Source organism: Lissotriton vulgaris, chromosome 8 (genome assembly GCF_964263255.1).
Source record: "Lissotriton vulgaris chromosome 8, aLisVul1.2, whole genome shotgun sequence".
NCBI lineage: Eukaryota > Metazoa > Chordata > Amphibia > Caudata > Salamandridae > Lissotriton > Lissotriton vulgaris.
Genome location: NC_141696.1, coordinates 100495810 through 100516157, shown reverse-complemented (window position 1 = coordinate 100516157; position 20348 = coordinate 100495810). Strand labels below are relative to the sequence as shown.

General features: G+C 43.1%; 1 protein-coding gene across 1 annotated transcript in view; it reads right to left on the bottom strand.

The window, feature by feature from the left end:
* Window positions 1-20348, bottom strand: part of LOC147693530 (extracellular calcium-sensing receptor-like) — a 435593-nt gene that overhangs the window by 366745 nt on the left and 48500 nt on the right. Inside the window, exon 3 of the mRNA XM_086936048.1 lies at window positions 9110-9398. Coding sequence (XP_086792174.1) covers window positions 9110-9398 — 289 coding nt within the window. The remainder of the gene's footprint in view (window positions 1-9109; window positions 9399-20348) is intronic.

The window sequence follows — 20348 nt, the reverse complement described above, 5'->3', positions numbered from 1 at the left end:
AATCTGTTTTAGAAAATTATTTTCGACTATCTGTAGTGCATCCAGGGGAACATAACCCCATATTTCACTGCCATAACAAGCTGTGGTTACACTTTTGGCCTTATAAAGCTGGAGTAGAGCGGCAACTGGGCTATTTCCCATCTTTTTTGAGAAATCCAATATAGCCGCATTTACCCTAGTAACATCTCCCTTCTTTTTTTGAATCACGGGTCCCCAATTTAGTTGACTGTCAAAGAGGACCCCGAGGTAGGAGAATGTGTGAGTTATAGGGATTTCTACTCCAGCTACATTTAGGCGATTTGGTTTTTTAAAGCCTTGACCAACCTTCATTATGTAGGATTTGGTGTTGTTAATACTTAAATCTCTTGTCTTCATAAATGTGTAAAAAGAATCTAATAAAATTTGGAGTCCATTGGCCGTTCTAGATAAAAGGACTGCATCGTCCGCATATAATAGAACCGGCAGTCCTTTTCGACCAATGTACGGATAATCTGTGTTGGTGCTTAAAAGGTGCTCTTCCAAGTCATTAATGTATAGATTAAAGAGGAACGGGGCCAAAATGCACCCTTGCCGGACGCCCCGAAACACTCCAAAGTCTTTGGTCACTTTTAGGTCCTGGGTGTATCTGACATTCGCTTTAGTATCTGAGTGCATATCTTCTAGAAAATTTACTAGGTTTTTATCCACGCCCATTTTTTCCATGGCGCCCCAGAGCTTCTCACGGTTCACGCAATCGAAAGCCGAGGAAAGGTCCATGAACGCCATGTAAATCGTTCCTCTTCGAGCCTTGGTATACTTCCCAATGATGAGATACAAATTTAGACATTGGGAGATGGTAGAATGACCAGGCCTGAAACCATACTGGATTGGAGATATTATATTATTTTCCTCTGACCAACTGATCAATCTATTTAAAATGACTCCTCCTACCACTTTTGCCACGGAGTTTATTAGTGATATTGGTCTGTAGCAGACCGGGCTGCTACGGTCTCCTTTCTTAAATATAGGCACAATTGTAGATACCCCCCATGATTTAGGGCATCCACATAACACGGCAGCATTAAGTACTGCTGTAAGTACCGGCGCCCATAGTGCTTCACATGATTTAAAAAGGTCAGGCGGAAGTCCATTGGGACCTGGGGCCTTATTATTTGATAGACCTTTAATTCCTTTCGTTATTTCTTCATTTGAGAAACATAGTGAGATTTCTCTGCCTTTAATTAAGTTATGTTCTGCCTGTGACTCATTGTTTTTGAAAATAGAGCTGAAGTGGTTTATCCATTCTTCCTCTGATATGTTTGTGCCCACAGATGAGATGCTGGGACAATCAAATATTGGTTTATTTATTATCTCCCAGAACTGCGAGCTGTTTTTTAGTGTCTCGGGTTCTAATAATGACTCCCAAACACTTTTTTTAACTGCTCGCTTGCGGGCGGCCAGTGACTTCTTATATTCAGCCCGCAAGCCCCTGATAGTCAATGGATCTCTTGGTTTTGTTTTTAGGGCTTTCTTAAGCTCACGACTGGCCTTCGAACAGTCACTGTCAAACCATTTCGGGTTGCTGTTTGAATTAATTTTCCCCTTGATAGGTATCGTTAAGAATGACTCCACCTTCTTGGCTATCTCCTTGAAGGATGTTAAGATTTGCAACGGTGCTGATGCAGGGGATGTGCATATCGTCAATTCTTGGTTACATACTACATTAATAGAAGTATAAAATTGATCGCAATCCACCATTGACCATTTTAGGCGACGCTTACCATTAATGCATTTTAAAAGGCCACGGTCCTCACGAGAGTTGCGTTTTTCAAGTAAACTCATGCCCATTGTAATGCATAAAGGGTTGTGGTCGCTGAAAATACTCATAAGGATCGAAAAATCCTCGATGATATTGACAAAGTCAACTGAAAGAAGGATATGGTCTATATATGATCCAGCAGCATGACCTTTAAAGGTAGGGGTTAGGAATACAGTTTGATCAGGTACTGTCGACATTGCCGTGAATAGATTGTTTTCATTCATTAGATCGTTTAGACCTGTGCCCCTCCGTGAGTGTTCAAAGTGTATTCCTTCCATACTATTACAACCCAATTGTCCAGCAGGTCTCACGCTGGGGTTCCCACATAAATGTGTGTTGAAGTCACCCACTAGGATTTTAGGACGTGGCAGAGAGCTGTCATTTGCCCCTAGCAAATCACGTAAGGATTCTATATTGCAGTCTCCAAACTGGTTCACAGAATTATAAAAATTAATCAGTACAAAATTAGTTTTACCCCTTTTAAATTCCAGGATCTGGATATTATTATTACCAGAGTGGTGTTCAGTTTTGTGACATATGAGCGACAAGTTAACAAAGATAGCTAAGCCCCCTTTAGCTCTTCCACTAGCAGATGGAATTGCCGGAATTATAAAGCTCTGGTATCCTTCAATGTATAAGTTTTTCCCTACTACCCAAGTTTCTTGGAGACATATTATGGGATATTTTTTAACAAAGTGCAACCAATCTTTGTCTTTCAGTTTATCAGAGAGTCCAGCTATATTCCATGATAACAATGATAGTCCCTCCTTACATTTTTGATGTCCACCTTGTGTTATATTCATTTTTTTGCATACAGGTGGGGTAGTAGGGATAACAATACTGTACCATTCTTGAGCTGGCCCAGAATTCTCCACGATGTAATCTGGAAACAGAGCTAAATTTGAAGCAATATGTGGACCAGGAATATCTTTATGAGCGATGTCTACACCCAGTACCGCAACATTACCATCCTCTGGTTTTAAAACTTGGTTAGCATTCTCTAAACCTATAACTTCTGGTAGTCATTCTACCCCATCCAGCCCACCCTCAGCAGAGAAAACATCATACCTATTAGATGTGGGGATATTAAAGTATTGGAGATCTGTATGGTATGGACGTGATGGTTGATCATATCTGTCCCTACTATAGCCCCAGTTATTAGTTGGTACATCAAAGCCCCAGCCGTTTGTTTTTTCTGGCCATATTGGCCTAGTGTAGGTATGATTAGGTTTAGGATATGTCATACTCCGTTGTTTTTTACCGAAGAATTCCAGAGTAAGAGGGATGATGGTACCTCTCCTTCGTTGTGGCGGTAGAATGTTAGGAAGGATATTTGGTAAGACTGCAGAGTTTGCAAAATTTATAATTATGCAGTCGCCTTTAAATTTTTTAGGAATCTGTCCTATCCATGTGGTCCTTCTAGCTGATTTAATATCTCTAGCTAGCTGTTGCTTCCCCCATGGGGCTAACCGCATATTACCTGATAGCCAATGCAGGGCTTTACTTGTTAGCGCCATGGGAGATTCAGGTTGATCCGGAGCTAGTGGGGGAGCATTTGCTAAAACCAGCACTAATGGGGCTGCGTCTTCAATGAAGTGTAGTGTATCATCTTCTACACTTGGTAGGGTTATTTCAGGAGGATGTGGAGGGTGGATCTCCCTTGACGGGGAGTGATTGGACGCAATAATTGGGGTCTGTTCTAAATGATTTACCTGTGTGATGTTAGGAGTTGTACCTTCGTCTAATCGAAGACCAGATACCTCTTTTACAGGTAAGACCAAGTTTTTAACTGTTCCAGATATGTTAGACACCTCTTCCATTATCTTCTTATGATCTACACCCAGCTTTTTTACATCAGCAGATAACTTATCCAGTTTAGCCACTACTGGTTTAATTAAAGCTTTTAGTTTGGTGTCAATTAAGTCTGCTATCCTAGATATAAGATCTTCATCCACATTTGACTTCTCATCATCTTCTACTTTTCTCCTACCTTTTTCCCTACTTCTCAGTGGTGACGCGGCCCTCTTTCTCCCTGAACAAACTCCACCGTGGAAAAATTGAGTTTTTCTACACTTTCTAATCGCTCGGGGAGGTGGGGCTTGAAGTGGAGGATCAGCTTCTGTGTTTGTCTGTTCGCTCTCTTGTGCATTGTGGTCTTCTTCAAGATCAACTATCTGCGAGTCCGAAACGTTAGTCGTAGCTGTATCTTGACCCTGAGCTATACTTATACTCATATTTGAGGGACCATTTTCAAGTGTATCGGGCTCTAAGATTACGCTTCCCTCAGCCTGAGATGGGATATCTATCCATGGTGATTCTGGTGATGGACTTAGGGGAGATAAATTAGGGGAATGACTAAGACCTAAGGATTGTCTCCTATCGTTGTTGATCTTTGACACTACTTGTACCATATAGTTTTCAATGGAGTTACCCCCCACCACTACATTCTTTTTTGGCATTGTGATTGAGGTTGGTATTAAATCCTAAGCTTTAGCAGGCTGCCAAGACAAGAGGGCACACAATAATAAGGTACTGAAAATCGAAAATTAAACGATATTTTCAAGGGTTATTAGTCTTACTGTTCAGAATTGGTCAAGTTCAACAAGGGCAGAGTAACGTGTCCAGTCCAGTCTCAGCCTGTCTCGGACTGTCTAAGACTGTCCGCCCTTTATCCGGGCTTCGTCCGGCGTCCCGCACACGCGTCCCGCTGTGCGTCTGTAGCACGTTTATATAGGAGGAGTAGGGGGCGGGAAGAGACTCCAGGTGCGTTCTGATGCTCCTGGGCGGAGCCCTGGGTCTCGCAGTCCCGTCCCCTGCAGCAGCAGGCTACCCGGTGTTAGGTTAAGGGTCTGTATCGGCTTGTCCTCACTCCTTTCCAAAGCGGCGTTGAAATTGGCAGGAAATCCACAGAAAGCGGCACAAACAGTATTGCAGCTACGAGCGGCTCCCGCGAAGCGGGGGCCGCGAGCTGTTTTAACTCAAGCAGGCAAACAGGGAGGAGCAGGGGGCGGGAAGAGACTCCAGGTGCGCTCTGATGCTCCTGCGCGGAACCCTGGGTCTCGCAGTCCCGTCCCCTGTAGCAGCAGGCTACCCGGTGTTAGGTTAAGGGTCTGTATCGCCTTGTCCTCACTCCTTTCCAAAGCGGCGTTGAAATTGGCAGGAAATCCACAGAAAGCGGCACGAACAGTATTGCAGCTACGAGCGGCTCCCGCGAAGCGGGGGCCGCGAGCTGTTTTAACTCAAGCAGGCAAACAGGGAGGAGCAGGGGGCGGGAAGAGACTCCAGGTGCGCTCTGATGCTCCTGCGCGGAACCCTGGGTCTCGCAGTCCCGTCCCCTGTAGCAGCAGGCTACCCAGTGTTAGGTTAAGGGTCTGTATCGCCTTGTCCTCATTCCTTTCCAAAGCGGCGTTGAAATTGGCAGGAAATCCACAGAAAGCGGCACGAACAGTATTGCAGCTACGAGCGGCACTTCTTTTACCCAAGGGGTCTTGGTGAAAAGTTTCAGACTATCCGTTGTTTTCTTGTGATGATGTTTCTCTCCCTGACTCCCTTCATATTGTTATGATATGCCCTAAATTTAATAATCTCTGTCATAAATTCATATGTCCACTTCTTTTGTCAATAATCAAGTTCGACAGGCCTTTCTTTTTCTCCAAATTCTAAAATCACGTATCTGTTTTTATTTGTCTCATTTTTTACCCGGTGTTACTAATGGACGGTGAATGTTAGTATTTGATTTCTATTTTAAAATGTGGGCTTTGTCCCTTTTAGCTATTTTTAATGCTGTGACTTTATCAGTTTGTTATAGAAGTATTTTTAATATATTTGTTTATAATCTGTAGTGGCACCAGGTTAATGATTTTCTATGCTATGTATTTTATCTGTATACTTTTTTGACTTTCGAATGAAATCAAATAAAGTTTTTTACTTACTTATTACCTTTGTTACTGGACTCACTGTAATCACGTGTTATAAGAAACCGTAGCGTTAGTATAATGATATTGGGACTTTTGGCCAGATATACAATAGTTTGAAATTCACATTCCAAATGTTTTTTCATATTACAGGGTGTTATGAAGAGCTAATAACACAGAAGGTGGGGTCTTGAAGTAAGAGTGCCTATTAGAGCTGTAATTCTTCAAATGGCGGGACACAATATGATTGGGATGGGGCAATAAGTATGCTATTTACGTAATAAGAAATTAACTTTGTTTTTAGATTTAAACAAGTGTGCATTGACATTTTACGCTGGCTAAAGGCTTTATATTGTTCATTTGGTTGTAAAGTACTTCAACGCCTCATCAGGGGTAGTAAGCGCTACATACAAACAAATACAATTACACATTCATTTTATGTAGGCAAGGGAAGATCAAATAATTTTCCTGGAATCAAGAGGATGTTGGGCCAGCGCAGAGACTGAGCCACTCTACAAAGTGCATCTGTTTAGGTCTCGTGCCTAGCGTTGCAGTGCGCAACAGTGCTTGCGCAGCACGAGACCTCTTGTAAGGGGTTCTGAAAGCTGACCACACACTTGTGCGTGTGGTTTTGCTTTTGCGGGCTTCCATTGGCTTTAGCGTTAAAAAAAAAAAAAAAGACACGCAATTGGGCAAAGGCGGACGCATGTCCCGCCTTTGCTCCGCCCATTCCCATCAGTGTCTAGGACACGCATCAGCGTGGCACAGACAATAGGCTCCCTCGCCACCGCTCCTCTGTGGCACGTGCACACCACTGGTTTCGATTCCCGCTTCAGCTCCTCTGGGGTGCGCGCGCACCACAGGTTTCGATTCTGTGCTTGTTGAGTCTTGCTGCTAAAGTGCACTTTATGTGCCTTCTTCCCAAAAAATACACTTTGCACTCTGTCCAGCCGCGTTGCCCACAACTGAAAGCATAATACTGTGATGCTGATTTACACAATGTTTCTGCGATTTTCCCACATGAACCAAAACCACTTGAAGCTGAAACTGTGAAATTGAATGTGTAAAGTCCTATTTCTATATCAAACTTTTGTTTGCCATGGAGGAGACCGGCAACTGCCGTTTTTCAAGAGGCCACGGAGTGGCAGCACCCACCCGCCAGAGGAGCTTCATCCTGGCAGCTTACCACTTCCTTCTGTTAATTTCGGCTGTCATGAATGCCCTCAATTAGCCAGGCAGATCCCCTCCCCTCATTCGCATGTCCCGACCGGAATAGAGAGAAAGGTTCAGCACAACTTTGTTTACATAGTCGTGTCCGAGTGAAGACTGACAGTTGAGTCAGTCTCCGGTTCCGATTTCGGGCCCCTCCCTTATTATAAAAGAACAGTTACATCTTGCAACAATAATAATTTCTTCATATGTGGGGTGACTAGGGAGCTGGTGGCGCAAAAGTGATCCAAGAAAAGACCCAATTCAAATCCCCCCCTCCTACCTTGGGCATCTTACTCAGAGGGCTCTTGAGCGACACACTACAGTGACCAGATTTTGAAAACTAAAAACCGCGATACTTAGCATACTTAAAAGAAAGACTACTATTTTATATCAGCTGAGGGTAACAGAATAACTTAAATGTCAGCACTTAGCGGCATGGAAGCACAGACAACGAGGTAGGGAGGGCCTAAATTAAGTGAAACTTTTGAACCCAATCTCCTGAATATTCATTAAATTGCTTTCTTAAACAAGCATTTGCAATGCAATAGGTCACGCATTTACTCGAGTTTAAGTTATTGGCATTGTAAATAACAATGCCTTTTATTTATGTTTTAAAAACAGAAACAAAAATAAAAGACATTGTAATTTGCAATGTCAATAGCTCAAACGCACGTAAATGCGAGACCTATTGCATTGCAAATGCTTGTTCCTTTCTTCTCTTCCCCTCGTACCTCTGTCTCTGTTTCCTCTAGCCCCCACCCCAACAGTCAAAATGGGGGAAAAAGTGCCGAGAAGCGGCCAGTGCTGGTTGCTTCATAACTCTTTTTTTACCAGTCCTGTTATCTACCTACACTCCCGTTCACCACTACCACCCAATTGTCCGTTCACCATCGTACCGATTGCCAAAGCCAATAGCTCGCCCATAGGTGAGACCTATTGGCTTTACCAATGCTTGTTCTCCAGTTTTGCACACGCAGTGTGGGATAAGAGACAATATTCTTTGTGGTGGATCTGACAGGCCCTACTTAAATGTTCTGAATGTGTCTTTCTGCAATTTGGAGACACCTAGGAGATTCAGTGGCACCTGAAGGTCTGTGTTTGGAGCCTGCTGGTTTTGAGGGAGAGATCTTATTTTCAATTCCACCTGGGTCCAGCATAAATGCCCCAATTAAAGGGCCATCAGCAACACCTTCATTCAAGTCTCATCCTGGCTGGGAGCTAGCTGGAGCTTAACACCTTGATGCCAATGCCATAGCGGAAAAATGACACTCACCTTATCAGGTCACAAGTGCTCATAAGATAAACTAGGATTTTTAACCAGGTTTTTATTGTTTTTTACATTACCAACTTGATATAAAAGTGATATGCATGCACTGTGAGAGTGTCAGATGTATCTGTCCAGGTGAGTAATTAATACTAATAACACCTTAAGTACCACTTACTTATAAGTGCTTCTTTTTACGCAAATGAAAGCTTTTTTGCAACCTTTCAATAATAGAGAGTTGGGTAAGAAAGAGTATGGCTGTAAACTAAATGTCTGCTCTGCAGTTTGCATGCAGCTCTTTGTTACCGGTTCATAACTCGCCAAGCTCACTAAGCTACATTACAAATAATTATAAATTGTAACCTGAGGATAACCCAAAGATCTCTGCGGCACAAGTAGAAACCCACTGAGCTATCTACATATGATGCCCATCTGTGACCTGTGTGCTATGCACTGTGCTGTGCAGCAGGTTCAATAAACCTTTGTGATGAGTCAGCCCTATGACTAGACCACACACCGATCTCCTCAGCAAGTGCATTAACCACCATAGTTATCCTACTGCTATTATACCCAGGAACTAGCTCTTTACACCAAACTGTAGCAGGTGCATTAGCCCCCATAAGATCTGTTAAAATGCAGTTTTGTGGGACCTATTAAGTAATCCACAATGATTTACTATCCCATTTGTCCTTGTTGCAATTTCTTTGAGGGCACTTAAAAAAAAATATAAATTGACTCTCAGTCTTCGAGCCTCATCCTGACGTTGTTCCATATGTCTCCGCCCCCTTTCCCCTGCCACATTACCCACAGTTTAGGGGACTTGGGATGATTTTTCCCCATTTGAGGCCAGGCTCACACATCAAAGTGCATGAATGCAAAACTCACTTTCACTGACGTCATAATCCGCAGCACTGGATTTACCTGTGGGACGCTGTACACTCCCAATATGTCGGCAATGAGTCGTATGGTCAGTTCAGAGACTTCACCCACCGCCCCTGTTATTCTGGGCGTGGAGTTGCAATGGAAGTTTGGCAGCAGCTCTTTCATTCCAGATAAAAGAGACAAAGTGCTGGCGACTGCCATGGCTTCTGATTGGCAAGAGTCGTGTATTCGAAAACCCAGGGTAATGTTGGGTAATAATGCGGGATTGTGGTTGATCTCCTCCACAGCAAACACCACCATCAGCACCGCCCTGTACGACCACTGAAATCTAAAGCACACAGACAAGAGGACACAAATAGCATCAGTACTTTTCCAAGGAACGCATACCTTTTGACCATTTATTTACAGTTTAATGCACCCCTACACACGCAAAAATGGCAAAACGGCAAACCACATAAACAAGCTTTGGCATAGCCAATGGATCTCGCTTTTGGGACCTTGAAAGTATTTAGTTATGCAACACAATATCATTGGTGCAACAACACCAACCGTTGCATGGCTAAACACTTATAAGGTCCCAAAGGCGAGATCTATTGACTATGCCAATGCTTGTTTCCTTTATTACAAGCATATTTACCAAAAGAATAAAATGAATATACGTCGCTGTTTGAAAGTGTAAGTCACATTCTTCCAATAAGCACATTTAAAGAAAAGACCACCTCTAATCTTATAACGGGTGTTACCTAATCAGGTACACTCAGAATAGGTGCAGAAATTTTGTTTTTAAGCACATCACAATAAAATAGATTTTTTATTGGTGCAAACAAAAGTACTATTGCCTGTGAATTAATGCAACCTTAAGACGTCTAAAAACACAAGGATGATCAAAAAAGTAAACAAAGGGCAAAACATTGAAAGAAAAAAGCATCTGCAATGTAAAGTATTGGACCATCAGCTTTGCTGTTATTTCACAGTGCTACAGAGCAGACTGACCCTATGGATTTTTTACCGGTTTGAGTGCTTTTAGTGCACAAATGGAGTGGTATCAAAACCGATATTTCACAAGGCATCGTGAAATATGTGAAATATTTCATGGTTCCCTGTGAAATAAGAATTTCACCATCTTCGCCATCAAGCCACTCGGCAGAGTCTTACTATTCTCAGAAATATTAGTGTTATTTGGCAAGATTATTCAAGGTTTTTTTTTTAAAAATAGATTTTTTTATTGATTTTTTCAATGATTTTGTCAAAAGGTAGCAACAACAGTTACATTAACATTAGCCATCCACTATTATTGTCAGGGATTGTCCGGGACTATGTGGAGAACACAGTCAGGAATTGGGTAAGGACAGGAGCACAGGGAGCGAATCGTGACAATTATGTCACAGAAAGGTATGGTCTACACAGCTTGTATCAAACAATATCACAGTAAGATTATTCAAGTTATGTGGAAAGAAATATGTGGCACATTCTCCAACAGCATTGTTTCCTACCATTTGAACTGGTACCACATTTTTTTTTGGAATCTGCAAACTGTGTGGTAAATGATGTCCACAAATCCACAAATATGCAGTAAACTGCGCAGCTTGAGAATAGCATTTGTCCTTTGGTGGTCACTCCTGTTTTAATTTTCGATAATTTGTTCATGAAACATAAATAAAACAAACATTCCGACTCCAAAAAGAGCCCACTGTTGGCTTCAGCTAAAACCCCCAACTCAGCTGTGATGTAGGAGGATGCATCACAGCATTGCACTTTTTTTTTAGAGGGTAAGTACATTTTTTAACATCCTGGCCTAAGCCAAGTAGATATTTGGTAAAATCCCACACCACTGGGTTTGACTGGTAGTTTTTTCCGTGAACTCTGATTGGCAAAATGCACACGATTTAAAATTCAATCTGGAGTCAATGGAGGGCTTTCAGAAGCCTTGTTGTGTGGTCACTCAACGAATAGACAGAGTGTAAACGCAGGGGGTACTGGAAAAAACAGAAATCCGTGTTGAATATAAATGGTTTAATGTCCTGTGAAATGCACAGATGAGGCCGTAATAGGTGGCAGCCACTGCCCATACAGCAGCTCAAGCTCTGTGTGTGTCATAAAGCTGCCTAAGCCGTCCGAAACACGGGGGCGACTAAAGCCCTAGCTCTATGGGCGTTGCGCGCCTGGGTACGGGTAAAGATAAATGTATCGTCTTCTCGGAGTAGTATAGAATTTGTGCATTTTTTTTAGCCTCTTTATAGCTCTAACTTAAAGCCGGAATTGGAACTGCTGCTGGTGTTGAAATACTTGTTGGTGAAAATGGGTCGTACAGAAAAAAAAGCGGAGCAAAGAGCTCAGATCCTGCTGGTGGAGGATGACCGACAGCGGGTTTGGTGGGTGAGAAGAGACAGGGAAGAAAGACATCTTGGGGAGGGTGAACTACATAGTAGATCGAGGCAGTCACGGGCCTTGGAAGGAAGCTGATATAAAAGGCAAAAGGGCGGGCTAAACAGGCAGTGTTGAGTCTAAGGGTGAGGCAGAAGAAAAGATGGAAATGTAGAGGGAAAGTTGTGAAACTATAAAGATAAAATCAGCAGGGATGTCACTGCCGACCCAGTGTGTACAATTATTAAGAAAACAAGCAGGGGCATGATGTCAGGCTGAAAACGAGGAGCTCCCAACGCTTCTGCTACTAACGGGAGTTGTGTGCGTGCGCGCGCGAAAGTGAAAGCGACTGCAAAAGTTAAAGAGATCAGTGAAAGCTGGCGGCGGCGCGTGTGAACGCAAGCACTAGGCCACCAAAAGCATGGGGTAGCACTTTGAGAACTCCACTTACAAAATGTCTCGCCGAGCAGCGCATGCGCTGGCTCAGGTGAGACCTAAACACTTTATGATTTGTGCCTTCATCTAATTGGTGAACATTTTAACCCCTTACATGTGTCCCACATTTTTGCGCTGTGCTGGCGATTTGAATAGTGGGAGAGATTTGGACAGCCCCTGGCCGTCCTCCGCACACGCCCACCGTGAAATATGACAGCCGGGAGCCGTCCTGAGCACCAAAGGGGTTAAGGGACTGTCTGGTGCAAGAGTCTCCAACCTTTTCTGTAATAAGAGCTAATTTTGTTCAATGAAAATCATCCAGAGCAACCAGTATTGGTGTTGTAGTAGTGACAGCATCAGACAATGGCTACCCTATGCCACATTACCAGCAGTGATCACCTCCGTGCATCAGGAGGCGTGCCAGCAATAATGTAAAAAATACGTTGTCAATTTGGAATGCCTTTACATTGGTAATGTAAATCAGCCATAGCTGCAATGCCCCGGGCATCACAGTAATAATGTTAGTAATAATTCTCTCCATCACCAATTGATGTATCCCTCAAATATCAGCTCTAAATACATTTCAGAAATTCAACCATTTTCTCCAAACATTAGGTTATGAGTTCTAAAGTACACATATTGTCTCACATACACATTTTCAAGTTTGGTGTACATATTTTAATCCAACCAAGCAATAGCGTCAAATTTATTAGGCTGGGCTGCCAAAAGGAGAGCTACTTACAGGTAGCTGGAGAGCTGCTGGTAGCCAATGAGCTACTCGTTGGAGAAGCCTGGTCTGGTGCTTACTTTTATATCAGTTGTTCAGTTATTTAGTGCCCCCTTCATTTGATTGACAAGATTCCAGCCTCTTGTTCCATCTCCTTGAGAAAGAAGGGCGGCTGCTCATCTGCCTAGTCTGGTGCTACCTCAATATTATCTCTTTTTCAGTGTTTCAAAAGACAGCGCTAACAGCAAATAGATTTAAAGTAATGTTGGCACATGCATGCTGGTAAATAAGTTCCATAAATTATTGCCACGTATGCCAAGATGGTCATGTACAGTTTTTTTTTCACAAACATGGTAAAATAATTAGAAACTGTTTACTCTTTGAAAAGTTATTGTATCATACAAACCTTTCTTTTGAAATTCAGATAGCAGAGAGTCTATTTTTCAATATAAGTGTTAAGACAACAGCAATATCAGAAACAGGCACTGAGCATTCTCCCTTTAAAAAAAGTCAAAGATGAGGAAGTGTCCAAGCTTATCTTAATTTATTGAGAAATGTCTGGGGTAAGATTAATTTTCAGATAATATAATTTGTGTAAAATGTAAAAATTGTAGCAAAAACAATGAGAGAGTAAGGGTATTACACTTCTATGTGAGGTAGGAACTCCTGGTCCCCTGTTAGAGATAATGACTAAACAAATGGAGGAGTACCCCCTGAAGGCGTGACAGAGAAAGTCTCTGTGCCTAAGGCTTAAGGCTTAATCAAGCACTTGTGTCCAACCTTAATATAGGACATAGCATGTCATTTTTGAAGACCCCTCACTCACTAACCTAGTTGGTGACATGCTTCATCATCGGGGTCCCACCCCAAAGGCCGAGTGCCAACAGGTTGTGCTACGACACCTGCTTACAGTGGAGCGGGGTTTTTTCTTTTTATATGTGCAGTGATAAAAAAGAAGGGTAAGTGATTTAAAAAGGGGCCAGATCTACTCACTTCAAGACTTTATTCCTGAGTGACTGGACACCCTGATAAAAGAACTGTAACACCTATGTCTAGTTAGGTAGACTTCGGTGTTAGAGACGTGTAGTGTTGATAAAATAGCGACGTGTGCTATGTGATTTAAAATATAGGTCATAGGTCTACATGTTTCAACCACTTGCGATTGTGGGTTTTCGTCAGGACCAGTGAAAAAAGGGGACCTGGGTGGTACGCACACGCTAAGGTGCGCCCTACCCTAGATCCGTGATAGATGGGGCGTATCGTTTACGGAACCAAGTAGGTTGCCAGTTCGAGGAAAAAAAGCCGCAAATTATGCGAGCATCGCCTTTGGAACACGAACGCCCATAAAGCGGATTTTACCGCTCTATGAGTATTTCCTCAAGAGTGGGGTGAAGACTACATTTTGAAAAGGGACACAATTTTGTAGTCCCATCTATCACGGATCTAGGGTAGGGCGCACCTTAGCGTGTGCGTACCACCCAGGTCCCCCTTTTTCACTGGTCCTGACGAAAACCCACAATCGCAAGTGGTTGAAACATGTAGACCTATGACCTATATTTTAAATCACATAGCACACGTCGCTATTTTATCAACACTACACGTCTCTAACACCAAAGTCTACCTAACTAGACATAGGTGTTACAGTTCTTTTATCAGGGTGTCCAGTCACTCAGGAATAAAGTCTTGAAGTGAGTAGATCTGGCCCCTTTTTAAATCACTTACCCTTCTTTTTTATCACTGCACATATAAAAAGAAAAAACCCCGCTCCACTGTAAGCAGGTGTCGTAGCACAGCCTGTTGGCACTCGGCCTTCGGAGTGGGACCCCGATGATGAAGCATGTCACCAACTAGGTTGGTGAGTGAGGGGTCTTCAAAAAGGACATGCTATGTCCTATATTAAGGTTGGACACAAGTGCTTGATTAAGCCTTAAGCCTTAGGCACAGAGACTTTCTCTGTCACGCTTCAGGGGGTACTCCTCCATTTGTTTAGTCAAATGTAAAAATTGGCCATTTTTCTTCTATTATTGATACTTGCAAAGACGAATAATAGGATTATTTTAAGAAAAAACATTAATTCTGTAAATGATATGCACCAAGTAAGATTTGGCAACAAATACTTTCGAATACATTTTTTTATAACTGATGCTATAAAAGAGAGGTTTTCACATTTCCATCCATAATCATTTACATGTATTGCGTGCAAGCATTTTCTTCCTTTTGCTCAAGTTCGGAGAATAGTTGTATGTGTCACGGTAAAAGCACTTGGGCTCTCGCAATCATCAACAACTGTGCTGCTTCTGGGCATGGATTAAATTCAGCACAGACAGCAGTCACTGGATAATCGGGGTGCATATTTCAGCAATTTAAACCGCACTAACAGCAGTTCATGGTTCATATTCGAAGAACTGGCACAAGAAGGCTGCAGTCATTAACAAGCATTTGCAATGCATCAGTCTCGCATATGTTAGAGCTAGAGCTATTGGCGTTTAAAATGATAGTGCCTTTTACCAATGTGTTTTGCTTTGGAGTAGAGTGGATGCATGTAGTTTGGAGGGGATTTTTGTGGGTTGAACCGGAATTGTTAGTTGTGGAATTGTGTGGGTTGGAGTTGTGTGGTGTGTAGTGTATTTGTGTGGGTTGGAATTGTGTGCTGTGTAGTGTATTTGTGTGGGTTGGAATTGTGTGCTGTGTAGTGTATTTGTGTGGGTTGGAATTGTGTGCTGTGTAGTGTATTTGTGTGCGTTGGAATTGTGTGCTGTGTAGTGTATTTGTGTGGGTTGGAATTGTGTGCTGTGTAGTGTATTTGTGTGGGTTGGAATTGTGTGCTGTGTAGTGTATTTGTGTAGTGAAATTATGTGAGTGTGTATCCGTAGAAGGGAGAGATCGAAAAAGTAAAAGTGCTTGTAAGAAACAGAAGAAGAGAAAGAGAGGGATAAGAACAAGAGAAGAATAGGAGATTACATGTGTGCGAAGAGCAAATAAATGGAATTTGCCAGGGAAAGAGGATTTGAAAGTGCAGAAGTATTGTGTACATGTGTGTGTGAGGAGCATTTCCTGTGGATGTGAGGGTAAGAAGAGTGTGTGTGTGATAGAAAAAGGGATGGCAGGAGGAATATGTGGGAAAGAAAATAAGCTTTTTTGAGAGAGGAGTGTGAGAAGAAGGTCAGAGTAGGAGGCATGCGAAAGGACGATGTGATGAAGGAATGCATGAGGTACAAGAATGAGGGCTGTCTGGAAGAGTGGTGTGGGTGTGTGGTTAGCTTGAGTAACATGAAAAGGATAGAGATAGCAAAGTATTGGAGGATGGACAAAAGCGGTGTCTAAATAAAAGTATGAGAAAGGATGTTATGTTACATAAAGGAAGGGAGGTGGAGGGGTGAGACGGGAAACATGTGAGGATTATGCTTGTAAGAAAATGGAGGGAGATTAAAAGAGATTAAGAGAGTCGCAGTGAGAAGAGATGACAGTGCGAGAGACAGGCGAGAGCAGAGGGAAAGTTTGGAGAAGAGAATACGGAGAGGTTACCTGGCTACCACCAGCAGATAATATTATATTTCCAGGAAAGCAGAAAATGTGTCTTCATTGATAGAGTGGGGGATATAAAAACATGTAGCTTCAACTAGAACGGTCTAAATCATTGTGGTAGCAGAAGGTGGTATAATGGGAGACAGGAGTTCTAGAGAAGTAAGAGGGTGGATAAGTGACAAATATAGGGGGTGAGAGTGAGTGAAAAATTAAAAGAGTGTGACAGAAGGTGCCTGTAATAGATTACATTGGGATAGAAGGGGACTCTAGGACATGGCAAGGAACTGCACTGACAGGCCTCTGAGGTACAGTAGCAAGACTTTCAAAAGCTGATATGGAACATCACCTAATTGAGAACTTTGTCAAAACTGATATAGTCCCTCATTCATCTGCCTTCATTCATCTTAGTGAGAGTTCACCTCCAAAGATCTGTCTGTAATCTACATGTCACTCGTGCTTCAACAGTACATGTCCTGTAACTAATGAAAGCCTGTATTAATCTGAACTGTGAATATGTTCTGTGGGAAAAGGAAGACTGCAATGGCTGCCTTCTGTCAAAGAAGGAATCTTGCTTTGCAACTGTCATGCTATACCTGTTCAGTGAGGAAGAAAAACGTGCAATGGGGCTGCCCAATGTTTACATGTTGTATGATGGGGACTGTATTAGCTGTTGCTGAGCTGGCTGTACCTATCCTCTAAATCAGAGAAGCTTGCACTGATCTATCCGAAGGGTACAATATTTGATGTGAGATACCAAGCCCTCATAGTCATAAGGAACGTTTTCCGTGTGGGCAGTACTTGATAAGCTAGTCTGTTGATTGACGCTACTAGCCATAGGTCTTGCGCTGCCTGGTGTCTTTGACCTACAAATACCAGCTCCAGGGCAAAGAGATGGTTTAAGCCGATGCCTTCCCCATGGCAGGGCAACACAGTCCTACTTAAGTCAATTGTTGCAGACGGCCCCTTTAATGTTCCTACTTGCGGTGGCGCGTGTAATATAGCTGCCTACAGCAGCCCATCCATAGCGTGAGTCTGGAGTGAGTGGAGAAGTGTGGCTCAATGGTTAGAGCGGCAGACCCTGATGCAGAGGTCTAGCCCGGGACCAGGGTTCAATTCCCTGCCTCGGCGGGTCTTGGGCTCAAAATTCCCCGGACCTGATAATTCTCGCCTCGGTGCCTATTCCAATCATGGAGTCCCACTCTGCAACTCTGGGCAATAGCTTGCTTAGTCTCCACAACGGCCCCCACAACGCTGAGGATGCCTGGCCTCCACCTTGGGGGTGCCCAGGAGTGGACGCCTCCTAGGGAAAGCCAGGATGGGTTCCACAGCGGTATTCATACAAGAGCCATGCGGGTGAGTAGTGCGCTATACAAGTATCCATTTTTTTTTTTTACCAATGTATGCTGAGCCGGCGTACAACGGCCATTGGGCTCAAAGGGACACCCCGTCCCCCATAAAGTAAGAATGACAGAGTTTGCACAACAGGCAGAGCACTTTGAAACTGTTTTAACTCCCAGCTCATCTGTTTAAGTTCCTCTGTCAGTGTCGCGTATTCATTAAAAATCCTTCTATTTTGGCGCTGCAGGGCACCAGTGAGGGTCTCGAAGCGCTGTGATGCTAGCTACAGAGAGTCACTGACGCACAGCTCGCGCTCTCCAGGCGATCAGACAGGAACAGACCCTTCCCCATAGAGGGGATGGTTTCTGCCACTCACCAGAACTCAACCCTGTTCATCATCTTCCTGGCGAGCAAGTGCACTGGGGTTGGCACTAGAAAACTTTGAAGCGCTTTGTAAAAACGTAAATAAACCTTTTCCCTGCTCAGAGGTGCTCCTGTATCGAGCTCAGGAGGGTGAAAGATAATGTTTGCCCCACTGGGATGCGAAGCTGTTGACCACAGGTCGTTGAAAGCACCTTATAAAAGTGGATGTATTATCCACTAACACCTGGAGGCATGCATGCTAAGAGATCTGCCAAAGTTTCGATACATTTCTAGAAACAGAAATAACTATATATATAAAACATTTTCACAAGATGCAGTGCACAGTGCAATTTTAATATCTCCATATTTCAGTAACACCCCCCAAAAGAGTAATAGCAATTTGACTATTTGTGTACATCAACAAATCTACCACTTGCTTTCATCCTGTGATGGGGAGAAGGATGGCTCACTGGTTAGAGGAGGCAGACCCTGAAGCAGAGGTCAGACCCGGGACCAGGGTTCAATTCCCAACGTGGCAGGGTCCTGAGCTCAAATGTCCACGGACCTGATAATTCTCGCTCCGGTGCCTACTCGAATCACGGGTTCACACTCTGCAACTCTGGGCAATAGCTTGCTTAATCTCCACTACGCCCCAATGCCTGGCTTTCACCTTGGGGATGCCCAGTAAGGGTTATCTCACAGGGAAAAAGCCAGGACGGGTTCCCAAAGCAAGCGCCGAGATGCCTCACGGTGATTCGAGCGCTATAAAAGAAGACATAACATAACTTTGTTTAAGACAGTGTCTGGTATGAGTTCCCAGGCGGAGTTTTGGGGGCTGCATTCGAGGGCCATCAGCTGTTTGCAGAGAAGCACGAGAGCATGCCCTGGGCCCCCTGCCTCATGCATAAAGAAATATCACTGTCCCGCATCCGCTGGTAGTGAGCCCCCAAATGCCATCGTCAATGCGGAGGCGACGTGGACAAGCATTTAGACTGGAGGCTCCATGGGTGGGCCTGTGAATGGAGAAGTGTGGCTGGAGTTGTGCAAAAGGATCTAAGTATGTGTATCACTTGGGTTGCTATGTTTCATTGGGAAATAAACCTTATTTTCTTCTCAGTTTAAAGCAAACCTCTTTCAGAGTTTATAGTTTTAAAATCTTCCAGAAAGATTAATATTGTTAGAGTGTTGGTTTGCATATGCTCTGTATGATAGTGTGTGTTTATGCGAGTGTTTGCACGTGCAATATATTTATTGGTTTGGGTGATGGGTGAGTGTGTGCAGTGGTATGAGGAATGTAAAGGGGTGTACGAATAGGCATTTATAGAGCCCAAATCTACCCGAAAGGCTACAGAGCTCTGTACAGGCTCAAAGTCAAAGGTACGATCAACCTGTGATTGGACGCAGTGATTGGTTTTTAAGAGTTAAGGTGTGTCATTACTCTGGAGGCGTGATAGAAGAGAGCGTGTGTGAGAGGCATGTACGTTTGGGAGGGATGTGTATTTTTCATATTGTGCTTGTGCGAGTATGACCTGTGTCAGTTTTCACTTTCCTGGTTATGAATGATGCATGTGTGTGTAGTCGCAAGGAAAGTGTGTGCAGGTCTGCGAAAGTGCCTGGGTGAGAAATGTATGTATCTACAAAAAAAAGAGGAATTGAACATTCAAAGCTTGTGATAAGAGTTTGTGTGGGGAACTGTCCTACCGGGGTGCGATATGTTTATGAAATGTAATATGCATTGTCTTGATGTGCATCTATGTACATGTGTGTGTGCGCACATGTGTAAGAAAGTGAAACAGTAATACTGATACACTTAATAAGGTGAGGCAGCCAGAGCCCCAGACAGTGTGGAGCTGAGGCTCTTTCAGCTCTTTAGACACATTTTTAATGTGTTCCAGAAACAAAAGGTCGTTTTGGAATTCAGAAGGATAATCAGACAGACATACAAAGCAACTTGTCTTGTCAATGTTGTTCAAACTTTAATGTCGATCCTTGAAGAATTTTAGATCCACAAATAAGATATGGGTTATTTGCTGAACTGCTGATGTGCAAAAATGGAATATGGAATGTAGATATTTAATTCTGGGGTTCCACATCCTTCACTTCTGGCTTCCAGTCTTGAAAATGTTGGAACCAGTACCTCAAGTGTCAAGTATGCCAGCTACCTATGAAGAAACGCGAAACAGTACTCAAAGTAGATGAAATAAGCTAATACCACGATGTAATTATTTTGTAAAATCTAGTAAGGTGTGGCTTAATTTAAAGAAAGAAATTGCAGAAATCGTAAATGATGATTTAAAGCTCCATGAAAAAGGTAAGCCGCCATCCACGTCAAGTGTGAAGTTCAATTATTTACCCCTCTAGTCTAACCTGTTTGGTGATGTGGCTGCAATATACATGAAACATGTTTGTACTGGTTCCTTGTATTGAACATGCACAGATTTTTAAACTGTTTATCCCTGAGCAAGAGAGGCTGCAAGAACCAGTGGCCTCATTTATGAAAAGTGACGCATCGCTGCGTGAAACAGC